This window comes from Lutjanus erythropterus, chromosome 9, assembly GCF_056507025.1.
Source record: "Lutjanus erythropterus isolate fLutEry1 chromosome 9, fLutEry1.hap2, whole genome shotgun sequence".
NCBI lineage: Eukaryota > Metazoa > Chordata > Actinopteri > Lutjaniformes > Lutjanidae > Lutjanus > Lutjanus erythropterus.
Genome location: NC_139325.1, coordinates 35,252,501 through 35,271,557, shown reverse-complemented (window position 1 = coordinate 35,271,557; position 19,057 = coordinate 35,252,501). Strand labels below are relative to the sequence as shown.

Genomic DNA, 19,057 nt, shown 5'->3' with positions numbered 1-19,057 from the left:
GACTTTTAATAACGTGAGTAAAATATACCATCTGTCTGTTTACTGTTTCACTGTTATTTCCTGCTAGCTTATACATTGGGCCATTTTAGGCTGAGAAGGAAAACCCGTGTCCGCGTCTCTGCTAACATGCAGACGTCAGACATTCATTCAAACATGGCAGAAGACTCGCAGCCAAAGTTAGCTAAATTAGCTTATGAGACAGAAAAGAGACGCAGAACGTCTCTGCCTTTGTGGAAAGAAATATATCCATGGGTGGACTACGATGCTGCAATGCCGGCTATGTACTGCACTGTCTGCACAGAGTTCCCGGATAAAGCCGATAAAAATGGATCATTTTTCCGTGGCAACAACAGCGTTAAACAGGTGGCTCACCTGTTCAGAGAGGGCGTTGAGGGTGTAACTGGTAGAGTCGGGCGATATGTGATATCAGCCATTGGTGATATGTTCGTCCTCAGGTCTCAGCTGGGAGAGAATTCAGTATGTTTTGCGTGCTGTGTACCTTCACTACGTCCAATGGGAAAAATAAACTAACAAACTGTCTAGAAGTTACATGATCTCACCTTATTTTTCATTTGAAATGGAGAAATACACCTTCTGAATTGAAGTTTCTCTCTTTTACTGAACTAAGACGACCTTAATTGGCTCGTTAACGCCTCGGAAAACACACTTAATTGAAACTCAACAGAAAAACATGTCAAACTCACCAAAACCATCTTTTTTTTTAGTCTGCACACTCTTCAAACAATCACCAACTCTGGTTTGGTCAAAATAAATCCTAAATTCACCGCATGAAAACAGTGTAAAGAGTCTGACTGCAGGCTGTTTGTTGAAACAAAATTCTTTTTACTTTTTATTAAATTATTAAGATATTAAAGAGTATTGCATCCCTGTCATTACAGAAATTAATATTAAAGCACATAAAATGTCATACAAAAAGGATGTAAAAAAGGATGAATAAATTTATCACGTCATCAGATGGAAGTATTATAAACCTCTTAAAGAACAGAAACTATTTACTGAAACTGCCAAAAAAAAAAAAAGTAGATAGTGAACTACAGTAATCTGACACCAGCATGTTTGATGTTCTGTAAATCACACTATGTACAGAGAGATTCCTGTGTGATAAAATAGTCGGCCACCACTGATCAGTATTACAGCAGATGTGTTACAGACGATAACATCAGTCTGGACGTCACGCCTCCTCGACACAGTCTGGAGGCTGAAACACAAAACAGAGTTCAAACAGTCCAGATGAGATGAGGAAGACAAGCAGCTGACAGCTGATAATGATCGAGTGATCAGTATGAGTGATTATTTAAGAAATACATTTTCTTGCCGTCTCTACTCTTGTCCTCTCCTCTATTTCTCCCTCTAACTCTTTTCTTTGTCCTGTTCCTATGACCAGACAGTGCCTTTTGAATAGATCTGTGTCGCTGTGTGCTTGATGTGAACCACTGTGCGGTAGGGTGGCACAACACCAGAATTTTAAGCTTTGGTACAATACTGGTATAAAAAAACGATAGTCACTACTTCTTTTGATACCACAAAAAAGTCCTAGGCACGCAAAATAGGCAGCATGTCTCACACACAGGCTCCTTGGACTTTTGTTGTTCACAGAAAGAGAGTGAAACGGGTGAGGTGTTGAAGTGCTGCTCTGAGTATCACAGACCACCAGATGTCACTGTGCTGCTCAGTTTGAAGCCCCACACCTTCTTTGACACAAACATAAAAGAAAGACCTGAAACTTCATCTGCCTCTCACTAGTGGCTCTGATAGAAGGATGGAGTTTCGTATTAAGTCCTAGTCGAGGCTGAAAGACGGATAATTCATTACTAAATTAATGTATAAAGAAAGAAGACAACAGAGCACATCTCATCTCTCAGGTCACTGATATCATCTGTTGCTGTCACGGAGGTGGAGGAAGAGGCGATACTGGAAGTGCCTGTTTTTCACCACATTGTAGACAAATGTTCTTTTATTAAGAAATGTGATGTAAAAGAGCTGCTGATGACGGTGCAAAGAGGAAATTACTGTTACTGTTGTGTAATGACTGGTCATCCTCCAGTTCCCGACAGGTTCCTGTTTTTGTACAGCTTTATTTACTTATGAACACAGTTTGAATTATGGGGGGGGGGTATCTGAAACACTGCTCATTTATAGTGTTACAGATCTCTTTTCTTATGTTTTTTAACGTTGCAAGAAGTCTCTTTGTGTTTTTAAAAACACAACTTTGCTAAATAGTTTTTAAAGCAATAGTTCACCCAAAAAGTAATTTCACTCAATGTCTCCTCCTCCCTGTGCTGATGTGAGGATGGGTGAAGATCTCCACTTCACAAAACACTCCTGGAACTTCAGCGGAAAACAGTGTTGCAGCCAAATCCAGTACAACTGATGTGAACTGTCACCAGTTTTAAAATGTAAAAAAAAAAGAACACAAATAATACTGCATACTGCACATGAGCAGTATGGAGACATTTTGTGTTTTTTTTGTGTGGTTTTTTTTTTTTTTTTTTTACATTTTAAAACTGGTCACTGTTCACTTCAGTTGTACTGGATTTGGCTGCAAAGCTGTTTTCTGCTGAAGCTCTGGGAGTGTTTTGTGAAGTGGAGATCTTCAACCATCCTCTCACCTCAAATCTCAACAGAGACTGCCTCTCTGATGTGTTTGGGTACGCTGTTCCTTAATTTGGGAGTATAGTTGAAAAAAGCTCTATCTCCAATTTTCTAAAACACTAAAACATAAAATTACATTTGTCTGATGTGGTTGTCAGTGACTCACCTTCACCATCATGTTCTTCATCTTTCTGCTGCTGCTGGTTTTTTTTGCCAACATGTCCTGTAAAGATGGATGAGTTACACATCAGTACTTAAAAATGAGTTTTACTTTGTCTTGATGAGGTCGAGACAATCGCATTTATAGTTTAGCTAATGGGAGCCAGGAGGATGTAATCTTAAGTAAAGCTGCAACTAGTAATTAAGTATTAGTTGATTATTAATTTAATTGGCACTTATTTTGATAATTGATTAACTGAATAATCTTTTTAGTAAAAAAAAAAAAAAGTCAAAGTTCTCGACTTCTTAAATGTGAATATTTTCTGGTTTCTGTAGAACTCTCTGACAGTAAACTGAAAATCTTTTGGTTGTGGAAAAAACAAGACATTTGAAGATGTCTTCTGGGATTTGGGAAACACTGATCAACATTTTTCACCATTTTCTGATATTTGATAGGCAAACGACTGTTAGTCACTAGAGATGCACCGATGTCAATTTTCTTGGTCGATTCCGATTTTCAATTTTTCTAAGAACTGCAATTGACAGCATTCACAAACATTTTTGCAACTATTCTTGTAAAAATTGAATATTGAGATATTAAGATTATGAAACGTGTGAATGTGATCTTCGAGATCATGGAATCTCATCACGTGATCTCCTGTAGAAGCAGATGTAAACAAACCGGAGATGGATGCGGTGCAACAGTTTGCTGCAGTCTTACTTTGCCGTGAGAAAAACAGACGCAGAAGTTAAATGAGTCTGGATGAGAAAATGTTTGAGGAGACACATCAACACAGGTTGTTTATTCTTTAGCCAGAACAGGAGGTGAGATTTTGTCCCTCCGTGAACAGCAGTCTGCTGCTAGCTTGCTAACATTAGCATGAAGAACTAGAGAGTTTCCGGCTGTTCTGAGACATTGTCAGCTGCTCTGTCTCATTGTAGACTGTCTGTCTTCTTTTTATCCTGTTCTTGGAATCTGTCACTGACACCAGCTTCGTGAAAGCATGTGTCAGAGTGTGTAGCTGTCATCAGCGCTGTGTTGATATCACGGTCAATTTGTCTGCTGCGCACATGACGTGACCATCGTGCAGAACGTGTGTGACAATGACCGGCACAGAATCGGATTTGTGATGCTGACCGGCCGGTCACCGGTCATGGCCGACCACTTGAAAACCGTCCCGATTCCGAGCATTGCTGATTAATCAGCGCAAGTCTATTAGTCCCATAATCGACTGATTAATCGACTATGAAAATAATCTTTTGTTGCAGCCCTGGTGTGAAATTAGCTGCACGAGGATAGGATAGGTCAAATACTAGTCAAATATTAATTTTGCTGTTTGAATACTGTGGCAACAAACAATGCTTCAAAGTATTCAGTACTGCATAGTGATACGTGACGGTATCTGAGCAATATTCTGTCAAATTAATGAAATGAATGAAACCCAAAAATATAATATTTGGTTCCTGTAGGTGAAAGTTACCTTTTGATGATGATGGATGTCACTATGATGATGAGCACAGTGTGCAGAGTGAAGAGAACCAGACGAACAATCAGCAGTTTGTCAGCAGTGCCACTGTTAGTTTCTGTGAAACAGGACAGAAAAGTGTTGGACACAAGACAACAAGGTAAAAAGTACAAACCTGACTTCATCTGGAACATGCATGCCATCATTTTCTGTACGTTCTCAGAATTCAGATGTTAGAGTTTAGTTTCAGTCGTATCACATGATCTTCATCAGCAGACAACATCAATGTTGCCAGTTGTAAATATTCAAATGTCCCTTATTCTCAGCACAGTGATGATGGAAACTGATGAAGAGTATGTGATAAATGATTGTGAACTGAAGGGAGACGTATATCAAGCAACCCCAGTTCCCAAAGTTGTCCTTGACTATAGCAAATAAGTACAATTGTTTTTATCCAGAAGAGTCATGAGATCATTTAAAGAAGAAAATGGGAATAAATTCCTCCTCAACTCTGTTCAAGTAGAATAAGTCAGTAACATTTCACTACAGAGAAAACTGATGAGACAAACCTTCCTCATCAGCCTCCACATGCAGACTGTACGGCAGGGAGCCTGTACCGCTAATGGTCTTCAAACCACAGGTGTAGTTCCCAGAATCCTTTGTGGTCAGAGAGCTGAGCTTGAGGGCGGGGCCAGACTCTGAGAGGTTCTGGTTGTCTTTGAACCAGGCAACCTCTAGGTGGTGGAATGCAGAGCAGAACAGTGTCACGTTTTCACCTTCTTTCAGCTTCCTGTCTCTGCTGGAGCTGTTTATCTTCATTCGAACACCATCTGAATTAAAGTGACATGTTAAAGACTTGTTAGAACTTTTAAAGCCACCATTTCTAGTCATTCACAGATTTCTTCACTTTGTTTTTGTAGAGCTGCAGTGACCATCAGAACATCACCTGTAGTTTATTAGGGGTGGTTAATCTGTCTGATTTCCCGATCCGATTCGATTATGATTATTGAGGTCCCGATTCAATTACCAACCGATTTTCGATTATTAACGATTATAGTATGTACGTATATAGTCAACTTTACATTGATTCGGTGGAATGATGGGCTTCAGGTGGTCGTCTTTAACCCACCCAGCCTCCTCCGGATGAAAGCGGGAAATGTGAGCCCTCAAGTTGCTCGTATTGCTGCAGTACTTCAGTTAGTGTGGCAATGTCGACAGACGGCGTGCGTTCTATTGACATGTTTAGAGCTCCTGCCATGAAAACCAAAATGAATCCACACACTCGCTTTGAGCCCAGATGGAGCTGAGTTGATTGGTTGGTTGCTCGTTGCTGGTTGTTCCTCGTCCATTTTACAAACCTGCTCGTACGGCTCACTCGCTCTGGTCGCTGCACGCACTTGCGAACTGGAACTGGGCGCGCTCGTGTGACGTTCAACTTCAAAATAAAATAATGCAAAAAATAATTTATTTTTATAAATTTAATAATCGATTCATACTCGTCCATAATATAATCGCGATTAATTAATAATCAATTTTTTTCACCACCTCTATAGTTTATGAGGGTAAGGAAGGCTCAATGCAGTAAGCAACAAACTGGCAGCACCACTGTTATTAGGTCTATATGACAGCGAAGATGAGGAACAACATGAACACTGAAACACTGGATTGTATAATGATGCTTTAAATTTCCTGGACTATGTATTAATTGGTATATTTCAACTTTCAAGTCTATTAATTTTGAATTTTTTGAATTTTCCTTCACTGACAGTTATTTTACTCTGACTCTTCACAGCTAAAACTGAATGCCTGTCTTTTTTTTGTCCATGATAAGAAGCCTGTTAGTCGGTGACAAGTGTAGTTAGGATTTCTTAAGGGGGCCAAGCAGTTAGGAAAATTAAGAAACTGATTTCTTTTCTTTATTACAACTCTTGTGCAAACTCAGACACTAACTAACGCTACCTACTTCACCTGTCCCTCTTCTCCACTCCGCTCGTGTTGCACAGTGAATTGTTTTATTTTATATTATTGTCTTTTTAAATATATATTTTTCGTCTGTTGTCTGATTTTTCTGTTTTCTGGTTTTATCAGCTCCCCATCTTTCTCCTGTAAACCTGTTGTAACTTTTAAATGTGTTATTTTAATTATTTCTATTGTGTTTTCTGTTTTTATTTTCACAGTGAAGCACATTTTAAACAGTTCAGAGGATCTGATCCACAGACCACCTCGTCCCCTTGCTCATTACAACTTAGATGTTGAACTGCTCCTATGGTTGTACTGGGACAACAAAACTATAAATGATTATTAATATTATTGCCATTGTTTATTTTGATAATATTAGCAGATGATGCTCTTACCAATGACAGACACTTCCACTCCTGATATGCCAACAAAATGTGCTCTGCTGTTATCAGCCTCCATCCTGAAGCGAAAGGTTCCCTTGTCCTTCGACTGTATGTCTGTGATCTGTAAAGTGCAGTTTTCCTTCTTGTCTCCCAGGTATTTGTAACGAGGGTCGTTGTCTGTTGAGTCACTGTCGTACACAGACGGGGTGTCGCCCTGACACATCCCATGGTTCTGACACCAGCGGACTCTGATGATCTTTACCTGAACTTCTCTTCCGTTCTGACTGACAGACTGAAGTGGTGTGAAGCTGCAGAGGAGGGTAACAGTCGAACCTTTTACAGCACAAACAGGAGCTGGATAGTTCACAGTCTGACCCACAACACCTGGAAAACACAACACAGTGACAGCTGAGTTTAAGAATTAAGGACCCTGATTCAGAGTGAGTTCTTTGGTGTGAAAACATTAAAATGGGTCTCACGCACTGATGTTAAAAAAAAAACAAAGCTGTGATGTAAATACACGTAGCACCTTAGAAAATATTGAGTCCATGTCTTACCAGCCAGCATTAACATGAAGCACAGGGGAGTTTTTGTGTCCCAACCTGCCATCTTATGTTTTTAAAGAGTCAATGTAACGTTTGTCTGGTTCAGAAGTTCAGTCAAACAGCAGCAGAGCTGATAAAAACACTGAGAGGCTGATTCTAAAGGTCTGTGAGGCCACTTTTTGACTTCCTCCTTTTTTTTTGTCCTAAGGACTATATTTGTATAACCTGTTATAAGAAACAAGCGTATCACTTCCTGTCGTTTGACTGGTGTCAACATGACAGGAGGGGGACGACTCTTTTTGTAATGACTCACATCTTTATGTTTCTCTGACCGGGAACGTCATGTTTTCTGCTCATCTCATTCTTCATGATATCCAAAGAAGAAGGGGGAATATCTTCAAACTGCACAAATGTTCACTTGGACTTGAGAATGAACTGATTAAATTATTTATCTGCACAAATATTTAATAGGTTAAAATGAGGTGATGACATTTTATATCCACAAGGTCAAAGGTCAGCTTCACTGTGACATTATATTCAGCCCTCATTCAGTCCTCCTAAAAAAAAAATAATAATTCTCTAAGTGAAGACACCATGGATGTTATCCACTGGAATCACACACGTTTAGTACAAACTTCCATTTTGCTTAAAAACAAACAAACAAAAAAAACAACTTTTAACACCTTTTGTTAAATTAAGTTGCAAGTGACTATAGTGGAAAATTCCATAATAAATTCCTTCAAGCTGTTCATACATAATATGACATAGACAAGACGGTAAACCAAAATAATACCAACCCTGTGATGCAGTGGAAATGTATTTCTTTATTTACTGCAGATGTCCTGTATCAATGTAGACGTGTCCCACCTGGTCACCTGGTCCTCAGGTGAGACGGCGTCAGTGTGCTGGTGTAAAAATAACAGACGTCACACTGAACACAGCCCCCCTTCATCTGTGTTTCCGAGATCCTCTCATCCAATCAGACGGGCTTCACAGCTCGCCGCCCGCCTCCTGAGTCGCGGTCGAGGACTCCTGGTTCCACTGAGTCGCACAGACAAGGACGGCGAAGAGGAGGAAGAGGAGGGAGGAGGGATGAAGGTGTATTGTTCTGCTGGTCTTCCTCACGGTGACTCAGCAGGTCTGCAGGTTTATAAAGACGCAGCGATGCTCAGTATGTCACCACAGAGACGATGGCCTGGCTGCTCTGTATCGCCTGCGTCCTGGTCTGCTGCCCGGCGCTGCTGTGGGGCAAACCTTCAGGTACACCTGATCACCTACCTGTCTGTCTACCTGTCCGTCCCTCTCTTTGTCTCTGCCACTGTTGTTAATGTCACACGACTAATGTCTGCTTTTGTCTTGATCTTTTTCTGTTAGTTCACTGTAACCTAATTTAAATTGGGATTCACAAATCTCATGTACAGAATAAACACACCTCTCAAATATAAAGTTTGATGTTTATAAAGGTTCAGTAGTTTCCTCGAACAGCTGCTCACTGTTTTTTTTATCAGAGAAACAGGAGGAAATAGTGCATTTGTTGGGGACTATTTTCAGCAGCGGATTAATCCACATTTGTTGCTACAGTGAGTATTTGTGGTAGCAGGATTAGACTTGAAATTCCAGACTTTACCAGACTTTTTGAAGTCAACTTGAAACAGCTTTTTAATTTCATTCATTTGATTTATCTTACATTTTGATATTTTTAAAAACCACTGCATTATTACTGATGCTTTTTCATCATCACATTTCCTGTAAATACTACTGTGTACTAAGATTGGACAGTTTCCACCTTATTGACATATGAGGATGTCTGAAAATCACCCTGAGTTTCTATTTATTCTATTATTCTAGTTATTTTCAGATTACTCAGCAGAAATCTGAGAGAAATCATCAGGATTTAGGCTCCAGGCCGAGCTGATGATGTTACTGTGTCCTGTTGTTGTCCAGAGTATCAGCTGGAGTCAGAGAGCCGGAGCCAATGTGAGTTGCTAAGAGGTGTGGCTGTTGCCAAGCAGCAAGATAACGTCCCTCAGTGTACGGAGGATGGCAGATTCAGGTGTGAATCTCTATCTCTTTCTACATCTCTTCCGGTTTCTTCATTAAAGAACCGACAATCTGATCAGAAAGTCTGAGAATATAATTAAACCTGATGACTGGTGACTCCACACTGATGCCATCTTCTGTTTCACGTGTGTAATATCAGCTCACTGCAGAGCGATTAAATTAATAAACGATCAATTCTGTTTTGTAAATTAAGCATCATCGTATTTAAAGCTTTTTTAACTGGTTATGAAACTGTGCCAGTTTAATCCTGATGCCTGTATGAAACCAGCCTGTGTTTAGATTTTCATCATTATTCTCAATTTCATGGAAAAACATATAAAAGGTCTGATTTTTGCGACAGTATGTACCAAATGATGTAGAACTGCAGTGATTTGTTGATTTATTTATTCGTTGTCAACTATTAAATAATTTGGCAACTGTGTTGATAATTAATTAATTAGTTTGGATCTTTTTCTCAGCAAGTTGTCCAGATTCTTTGATATCAGCACCTTTTAATGTGAATATTTTCTGGTTTCTTGTCCACAACCCAAAAATATTCAGTTTACTGCCATAGAGGAGGAAAGAAACCAGAAAACATTCCCATTTGAAACGCTGAAATCACAGAATTTGGACTTTTTTCAATTAAAAAAATGACTGAGAATGATTATTGTTTATCAAAATAGTTAATTTGATATCAGTTAATGATTAACTATTAATAAGTTTGTGTCGTGTGAAAGGAAAACATATGTTTAAAAATCCTGAACTGTGTGTGTGCGTGTGTGTGCGTGTGTGTGCATGTGTGTGTGTGTGTGTGTGTGTGTGTGTGTGTGTGTGTGTGTGTGTGTGTGTTCAGACCTGTCCAGTGCAGTGGGCGGGGTCAGGAGTGTTGGTGTGTTGATGCTGAAGGTCAGGAGGTCATCGGGACTCGAACCAGCGGCTCCGCTCCTCTTCACTGTGAGAGACGCAACAAAATACTTCAACACATTTAATGATCACATTAAACATGTCACACATCACATGTTTTATGCTGTGTATGAACTGTTGGTGTACATCTGTTTTAATTCGTCTCTTAAAAGTACAGTTCAAAAATACATATTTCTCCTCCTGTAGTGCTGTTTATCCATCATGATAGTTTTGGTGTGAGTTGCAGAGTTCTGAAGATATCGGCTGTGGACGTGTCCGTCTCCTCTCAGATATAATCTATAATCTCAGACTAGATAACACTCAGCTTGCGGTGCTCAAAGCACCAAAAAATGTCTGAAAGACTCAGCAGCAGTGTCTGTTTCCAAAAATCAGAGAGACAGATAATACACAGACCTTGTTGTGAGCAGTTTCATGCAGTAAAGAAAATGGACCCCATGTGAAACTGTTCACAGCATGGTCTGTGGATTATCTTGATGATACCGAGGCAGTGGTGGACCAGCAACTCCTGTCGTTTGGAGGTAGAAATAGTCTTGGCTGCTGTGAAGAGTGTAGCGGTGGATTCAGAGGCACGTCAGCAAAGGCTGTCTGATGGCAAAGTGCAACGTTTTCTAGTCGCAATGAACGTTTATTTACACCCAAATCTTTGTAAATGCTTAATAAAAAGCTGAACTGATATCATTTATTAATTTTTACTATTTAAAGCCACGTGTTCAGGGTCTTTAAAGGGATAGTTCACCCAAAAATTAAAGTTCAGTCAGTATCTACTCACCCTCTTGCTGACTGAAGGTTGGGTTTAGTTTTTTAGTCCACAAAACTCTGCTGGAGTTTCACAGGAAAACAGTGTTGAAGAATCTCCCAAACAATGGAAGTGAATGGTGACCGGTTTTCAGAAAGGGGGGAAAAAAAACCCAAAAACATAAGATGCCTCCTGCTCGTCTGGTGAAACTCCAGCTGTGTTTTGTGGACTAATAAAACAAACCTGACCTTCAATCAGCATGAGGGTGAGTAGATAACAACTAAAGTTCCTTTTCTGGGTGAACTATCCCTTTAACACCATGAAAGAAAGATCACCTGAATAGCTCTCTCTTCTTCTCACTCTGCCTGTCTGTCTGCAGGTCCGTCTCCCTGCCAGCTGCAGTCCGTCCTGCGTTGTTCCCCTTCAGGACTCTTTGAGTCTATTCAGTGTGACTCCAGCAGGGGGCAGTGTTGGTGTGTGGATCAGGACGGCATGGAGCTCTATGGGACCAGACAGACCGGGACACCCCAACGCTGTACGTACCAATAATACTGATGCTGCTGACAAAACTGCAACCCCGTATTGTGCCGAGGCCCACGTCTCCACATGTCAAGTTAGCAATAATGCATATTCAGTGTGTGGTAAAAGTAAAGTTTGCTGCAGATCATTTCAGGTGACAGTCACAGTTTGCAGACTTTCAGGCAACCAAACTTATCATGAGAGAAATCAGACTTTTCTGATAGTTGTACTGTATGGCTAATGTTAGCCTCTGAAGCTACGGTGTCTCTGTGTTTTTGTTCCAGCAGTCACACAAGGACTCAAAATTAAGTTTTTTCCTCAGTGTCCCACAGCTGTCTTGATTTCTACTTTGAACTGTCCCAGACTGAAGTTCATTCTTTCATCATAAACATAAAATATAATTCTGTTATACACGCTCGCAGCACGAAGTTGACAAACATGTCTCACCTCCCACAGAGGTGGCTAAAGTCCACACATTCTTTACTGCAGCAGAAATACAAATACTTGTGTTTAAAAATAGACTCTGGTAAAAGCAGAAGTACTGATTTAAATTGTTTACTGCAGTAAAATTGAAAAAGTACAAGCTATGAAATATACACAAAGTATTTTAGTAAAACATGGCTGTCTTTATGTTGTTTTTTTGTCTTGCTACCTCTTTTTCATTTTACATCATGTTTTTAATGGTTCCATCTAAAATTTTCTTACATTTTCGTTTTTGTCTTGTCTTTTTTTGTCTCGACACTTCTTTTTCATTGTTGCTTCATTTTTAAAAAATGTTTTTACATCTTTTTTTGTCTTAAGTAATTTTTCATTCTGTCATGTCTGTCTTTTACGTCTTTTCTGTCTTGTTACCTCTTGTATGCTGTTTTTCATCCTGTTCTGCCTTTCTTGTCTTGTTTTTGTTTTGCCTTGTCTTCGTCTTGTTACGTCTGAATCGTTTTCTATGTGTTATTGTTCCGTCTGTTTAGTTTGAAATCAGTCTTGAGGGCAGCGTGCAGTGATGCAAGATAAAAATAATCAATAACTCCTCCAAATGCATTAAAACTAAAGTAAAAAATAAGGAAAGTTATAATAAGTAACTTTGTGTCTCCACCCTTGTCTGTATTTAAACATGTCTTCTTCACTGCAGGTCCTGGCGGCTGTGAGGTGAGGTTGCGGCGTCTCCTCCATGGCTCCACCTCTCTGTCTCCTCCTCAGTGTGCCGATGACGGCAGCTTCCTCCCCGTTCAGTGTCAGTTCATCAACATGACCGACAGAACGCAGCTGGACCTGCTGCACGCCTTCAACAGGTAACTAACGTCTGTCTGTCTGTCTCTCTGTCTCTCTGTCTTCTTTTCTTTCTTGACGGGTGCATTTCTGTGTATCTGTGTGTACTTTTGGACGACAATGGTTATTTTTATCATTGCTCTGTCTACCACCTTTTGTTACAGTGAATCATTTAGTCTATAAAGTCTGAAAAAATTGTGAAATACGTTCATCACAATTTCCCAGAGTCCAGAATGACACTTAAAATGTCTTCCTTTGTCTAACCAAGAGCCCAAAAACCAAAGACTTTTTATGTATGGTCAGAAATGGCAAAGAAAAACGGCACATTTAAGAAGTTGCAACCAGACAGTGTTTGAGATGTTTGCTTGAAAAATGACTAATATAATTAATCAATTATCAAAATAGCAAGGTAACTATCATTTAATCAACTGATTTTTGCAGCTCTTGTATATTTCAGTGTGTATCTCTGTGTGTTTGTGTGGTTTCAGGTTCCCAGAAGCCTTTGAGACATTCAGTAGCTTCAGGAAGTTTTTCCCGATGGTTTCCTCCTACTGCTTCTGTTCAGACAGCCGAGGCAGAGAGCTGGAGAACACAGGTACACACACACACACACACACACACACAAAGTAGAAAAAATGTTAATACATCCAGTGTTCACCTCTTCTTCTGTGGTGTATTCCTCCTCTCCAGGTGTGGAGCTCCTCCTGTCTGAGGTGTACGACTCGGCGTTCTCTGGTCTTCAATCTGGTCGCTCCGTCTCTCAGACAAACATCTACAGAGTCCTGCAGAGGAGGATGCTGGGAGTCCGTCTCGCCCTCACCGGACACTTCAGATGTAAACTCATCTTGATTCACTTCAACGGATTTTCATGCAGTCTTTTAAAACTATTTAAGCTGGTTACAGTGGCTCTAAACTGGTTTAAACTGGTTTCTTGAGTTTGTGTCTGTAGATAGAAAGTGGTGTAAACTGAATGATGCTGCTTTAAAGATGCTGCTGTGTCCCTGCAGGTGTGAACATTTGGATTTCTTGTCCCTAAATGAAAATGGTTTATATCTGTTTAAACTCATCATGATAATATTCATTAAATGTAGGACTGTTGTTTTCAGTAGTTTCAACCCTGTATAGTTAAACTGGTTCAGACCAGTAACAGTGATGAGGAAAATGAACAATCCGTCCTCATTAAGAAAAAGTTTAAACCCTGGTGTAACGTTGTTTTGGCAAACTGGTTTAAACTGCTTTAGAGAGTTAAACTGTCACTTCTGAGGCAGCATCTGTTCCAGTTAACATCGGTTTGGATGTCATACCCGTCTCTCAGGTCCTTCTCCCTGTGAGGAGGAGCGGCGGGCAGCGATGGAGGCGTCCTCTGGTTTCATCCCATCCTGTGAGACTGGAGGATCGTTCAGCTCCAGACAGTGTCATCAGGGGGGGCAGTGCTGGTGTGTCGACCCCGCGGGGACGGAGCTTCCTGGAACGCGACAGCATGGAGACTCGCTGGTCTGCAGTGAGTATCCTGGATCATGTGTTGTTAAAAACATCCCCTGATAAACTGGACACAACTGCAACTTCTAATCTCCTTCAGAACCATGAACTGACATGACGGCTTCAGCGTACATGAATTTGGTTCTAGTGCAAATAAAATACCAAAACAACACTTTTTTTATTCCTTAGTTTAAAGAATGTAAACTTCTTTTTTTTTATTTTTTACACATTATGAATCTAATTTACATTTGTAGTGCCGAAGCAGGTAACAGAGAGAACCAAAAATGTCCTGCAACACATGAAAAACACCTCTTGGACATGTTGACAAAAATGTGATTTTCACTGGAGGGAATCTTTAAAGTCTCTTGAAATCTCTCAGGGTGTCTGTAGCCAGTTACTAAAGTCTGTTTAAAGAACCAGAAAAGTCTGAGAGGAACATTTGTGAGCCTCATATTTGAATCAAGTGACATTTTGTGAGACTTTTGGGTTTTTTTTGTCTTCCTCAGAATCTCCAGAACAGACAGATGCAGATTCACGTGATTAGCTTAGCTTAGTACGAAGACCAGAAACAGGGGAAATGGCTAGCTTATTTCCGGCTAAAGGGAATAAAAAAAACTGCTTCCAACTCCTCTCCTCTTGTTTCCTCCTCTTCCTCCTCCTGTTTGGTCTCCCTCCTCCTCCTCCTCCAGGTTCAGGTCCTGCTGACTGTCTTTCTCAGCGTCGTCTGGCTCTGTCCCGGCTCTTCTCTGGTCCCGTTGATCCATCTTTCCGGACCTCCTCTGGCAGCTCTCCGAGCTCCTGTCTCTCCCTCCTCCGGCCTCTCAGGGAGCTCCTGCCAGTGGAGGCGGAGCCAACTTCCTTCCTTTCTCGCCTGGTCGAAGTCCTCCACGGTCTCTTCCCCTCGGTGGGCGGGGCTCTGCAGGCTCTGGCTCGCTCCTCCCCTCGTCGACTCCAGGAGAACCTGTTTGGAGGGAAGTTCCTAAAGAGCTCCGCCTCCTTTAACTTCAGTGGCGCGGTGGGAAATCAAGGGGCCCTCGGTCTGGAACGACTCTCCTCTCAGAGTGTCACCGTCAGCCTTCAGAAGAACCAGGAACTGGTCCAGTCTGTGAGCAGAGCTCTGGAGGACGCTGCCTTCCTGTCTGCCCTCCAACAAACGCTGAGAGGACTGAGCAACTCACAGTCGCTGGAACAGGTAGAAACAGGAAGCTGAGTGATGGAGGGATTTCAAAATGAATCTCTTCAGTTCTCCTCTTCATCAGTCAAACATGAGTCTATTTAAAGTACATTTACATAACAAGCTGTTACTGCTGAGTCTGCTGCACAGTTACTTTAGTGTTCATACAGTTGATAGAAACACATCTAATTCGCTTCACGTGGTTAGAATTTTACTATTAAACCTGAAGTTTTTGGATTAATATAATTATGGATTAATACTATAGTGAAGTACTGTAGTGCTGCAGAGGTGACCTGGTCTAAAAATCTTCTTCTCCAGATGAAACAAAACTTGTTTGTTAGGTTCAGACCCCAATAAATATCACATTAATGATTTGAATTGTTTTTTTGTTTTTTTGTTTTTTGGTAAAAGTTAAAATTGTAATGCTGAAATGTCATTCTCACTAATCATACCACACATTGCATTTGGAGTATCAGTCAAATAATTGCAAGTTGACTTTTTTACCATATTGTGTAGCCCAAGTTACATTCCACCACTGTTTCACCTACTGTAAGTTCATTGTTTAAGGTATGTAGTTGAAAATAGATGAAATCTTAACCTCCATGTTGTTTATTGGCCCAGATGTGATACTCAAACTCAGAAGGATTGATTGATTGATCTGTTGATTGATCTGTTTGGTCTCTGCTGGTGAAGAGATGTGTAGTTCAGGGAACTTGTAAATCATCATAAACTCTGAACAAAGCAGCAAGTATGTTTGCAGATTCATCAGAGTGGCACAGATCACTCACTGTGACTCCAACTCGGTTCATTTAATGCCACGTTTTGTTGTTTACACGACCTGTATCAAATTCAGAATCATAGTGGAAAATTTGGCCTGTGTTTGTGCAAACTGAGTCTGATCAGAACTGCAGAGCTGCTCTCATCATGACTGAAACTGTTCTCCATGAAGTCTGTGTTGTTTTCCAGGCTCTGACTCCTCTGCTGCGTTCCTGTCCCGAAGACGAGGAGGAAAACTCAGCGGCCATCTTTGTCCCGAGCTGCACGTCCGATGGTGCTTTCCGGGCGGTTCAGTGTCGGGGTGAAGAGTGCTGGTGTGTGGATCCTGAGGGTCAGGAGGTCTCAGGGTCACGTGCCGCTGGTCGTCGACCTCGATGTCCGTCCCGCTGTGAGAGAGAGCGAGCGACCGCTCTGAAGGTGAAAGGAACCCTTGCAGCCGGGGCTGAAATCCACATCCCAGCATGCTCTGAGGACGGAGACTTCCTGCCGCTGCAGTGTGTCGGATCGCGCTGCTTCTGTGTGGACAATGAGGGGAAAACGATGACCGCTGGGTCAGCAGGGGGCGCTGTCACATGTAAGATATCACACTGATGTGTCGGTGAAAGATTCAAGATTTTAGGAATGAATTAACTTTAGTTATAGGTTTCTGTTCAGAATTTTTTTCCAAATTTTTATCATTCCATCGACTAAAACGTGCATCATAGCCTTTATTCTTTTAGTCAATAGTTCTTTGTTCTGTAAAATGCCATGTAAAATTAAGCAGCTGGAATCAGAGAATTTAGAAACTGTTGAAAACTCATTGATTATTTGATTAATCATTGCGTCTCCAGACTTAAGACTCCTTGGCTATGAACTCCAGAAAATGAAAAGTTCAGATCATTAAAACCCTCAGAGGAGCAGGAACCAGATCAGAAAATGATACAGATCTTTTCTTCATCTGTTCTGGATCTCAGTCACATTTGGTTTTACTGTACTTTTTTGTATTTCAGTGTTGATGTTCAGTCTGTCTGTGTCTGTTGTGTTTCAGGTCCAGAGAGAAAAACACAGAAGCTTCAGTCCTCTGCAGGTCAGATTAAACTGCTCACATTTAATTAATCCCACATTGACTCACAGTGAAACCTTAAGATAGTTGTGATTTAGATCCTCAGTGCAGGACAACACACTTCTGCTGCATTCAAAGACTCAGAAATCTCTGTATTTTACCGATTTAGATTTGTTCCTTTCTGTTCTCTGGTCACTGCTGAATAAACCAGCTCAGTGGGAGAAGTTTAAGAAGTTATTTTATGCACATGTTGTCAAATTTAAAATAAAAAAAAGAAAGATTTGATTTCTACAGACAGTAATGGTTTTATCTACATTTTTAGGTGACTTTTTTCAACTTATTTACAGATTTAACTTTGTGAATATGAAATTTTACAATAATAATAATTAGTTTCAAATGAAGAAAGCAGTGTTATTGTAGATATAGCCAGGTGATAGTGTGATACATTCACATGCTCCTCGGACAATCCCAATTCCAGAACTGGTAAATCATTCTTCCCATTTCTGTGTTTCTGAGCTTTAAGTCGGAATGTGGAAACAGAGACGCTACAAAGAAGATGTGTTTACTTTTGTCCGCCATGTTTCTACGTATACGATGTCAACTCGACAAATTGTTTACTAAAGTTTTTGCCGTCTATCCAAGTTGTTGTGTCTGACATGATGACGTATTCACATTAATTTTACCAGTTGGGAGCTAATTTTTCTGATTATTCTGACACCACATGAATGCACCATTAGTCTCCGCAGAATAAAATGTGACATCATCAGGCAGAAAACGCCAGGAAGTAGCAGAAGTTTTCAGTTTTCACCTTCACAGAGGCAAACCACTGATAAACCAGGAGAATGTTGACAAACAAATCACATAAATTCAATAAAGAATAAATGTGATAAAATATTAATCCATTACAGTTCCATGTTAGTTCATTAAACAACTAATTAGAACTCTGTGCTAACCTGTTAGCATTGTGCTAACTCACAGGTGGCTGCTCTCAGGCGTTGGCTGAGGTCACAGCCTTCAGACAGGAAGTGAAGAGCATCATCACTCTCTCTAACTCCTCCCACCTCCCACTGGGATACGGATTCCTGTTGGCCGAAGGTCTGCGTCTGACCCCGGAGGAGCTCCAGATCAGCCAATCGGAGGAGGAGCTGCAGATTTCTGAGAGGCTCTTGAGCCACTCCAGGGCTGCTCTGCGATTGGCTGCTTTCTCCAGTGAGTCACAATTCGTTTCTGTCAAAAAAAGTGGCAATAATTTATTACTAGTTAAGCAGCAGTTGACAGCAGTGAGATCGGCATATTGACATTTAAACATTTAGTGATGATGACAGAGAAGGTTAAAACCGAATGTGTGTTTATGCTGCAACAAAGTGGGCAAAACAACCCTGAACTATATTATTTATTTATTTATCTATTATTTAATGTTACACGGAACTTTGACAGTATATCTGAGGGATAATTTCAGAGTGAAATACAGTCCCTGAAGTGTTCAAAGGAACCAGCAGCTCCTGTTTGTTTTAACCTTGTTGTTGTTGTTTTCAGCTGTCCAGATGTTTCTGCCTCCTCAGCGTCGCTCCTACCAGCCATTCACTCCACAGTGTGATGCTGACGGACGCTGGCTGCACACACAGTGTTACCACAGCACAGGTCTCACACACACACACACACACGCTCTTAAAATACAGGTGACGATCTGTTGGTTGTTATTTTTTATGAAGTGACGGAGTCTTCATCATTCTGTGTGTGTGTGTGTGTGTGTGTGTGTGTGTGTGTGTGTGTGTGTGTGTGTGTGTGTGTGTGTGTGTGTGTGTTTTCAGGTCAGTGCTGGTGTGTTGATGAAGATGGAGAGTACATCCCTGACTCACTGACCAGCCGCTCACTCCACCTGCCCAAATGTGAGAGAACACACACACACACTTTTTTTTTTTTTTTTTTTTTTTTTTTTTAGCAGAGGTGACATCCATCCTTCAACACTTGTGTG

General features: G+C 40.8%; 2 protein-coding genes across 2 annotated transcripts in view; one reads left to right on the top strand and one right to left on the bottom strand.

Moving 5' to 3' along the window:
- Positions 1 to 852: 852 nt before the first annotated feature.
- On the bottom strand, positions 853 to 7,262 carry LOC146322017 (uncharacterized). The gene is made up of 6 exons (XM_084727391.1): positions 7,138 to 7,262; positions 6,593 to 6,964; positions 4,808 to 5,068; positions 4,254 to 4,356; positions 2,780 to 2,836; positions 853 to 1,219 (listed from the first exon to the last, which is right to left on the bottom strand). The coding sequence occupies exons 1-5, from the start codon at positions 7,187 to 7,189 to the stop codon at positions 2,797 to 2,799; spliced, it is 828 nt and encodes a 275-aa protein (XP_084583517.1). The 5' UTR covers positions 7,190 to 7,262; the 3' UTR covers positions 853 to 1,219; positions 2,780 to 2,796.
- A 700-nt stretch (positions 7,263 to 7,962) lies between these two features.
- Positions 7,963 to 19,057, top strand: part of tg (thyroglobulin) — a 32,842-nt gene continuing 21,747 nt past the window's right edge. The window contains exons 1-14 of the mRNA XM_084725876.1: positions 7,963 to 8,296; positions 9,070 to 9,178; positions 10,019 to 10,119; positions 11,205 to 11,360; positions 12,474 to 12,633; positions 13,099 to 13,205; positions 13,301 to 13,444; positions 13,926 to 14,111; positions 14,779 to 15,281; positions 16,230 to 16,614; positions 17,068 to 17,106; positions 18,061 to 18,291; positions 18,619 to 18,723; positions 18,894 to 18,971. Of these exons, the coding sequence (XP_084582002.1) occupies positions 7,963 to 8,296; positions 9,070 to 9,178; positions 10,019 to 10,119; positions 11,205 to 11,360; positions 12,474 to 12,633; positions 13,099 to 13,205; positions 13,301 to 13,444; positions 13,926 to 14,111; positions 14,779 to 15,281; positions 16,230 to 16,614; positions 17,068 to 17,106; positions 18,061 to 18,291; positions 18,619 to 18,723; positions 18,894 to 18,971 (2,638 nt within the window). The remainder of the gene's footprint in view (positions 8,297 to 9,069; positions 9,179 to 10,018; positions 10,120 to 11,204; positions 11,361 to 12,473; positions 12,634 to 13,098; positions 13,206 to 13,300; positions 13,445 to 13,925; positions 14,112 to 14,778; positions 15,282 to 16,229; positions 16,615 to 17,067; positions 17,107 to 18,060; positions 18,292 to 18,618; positions 18,724 to 18,893; positions 18,972 to 19,057) is intronic.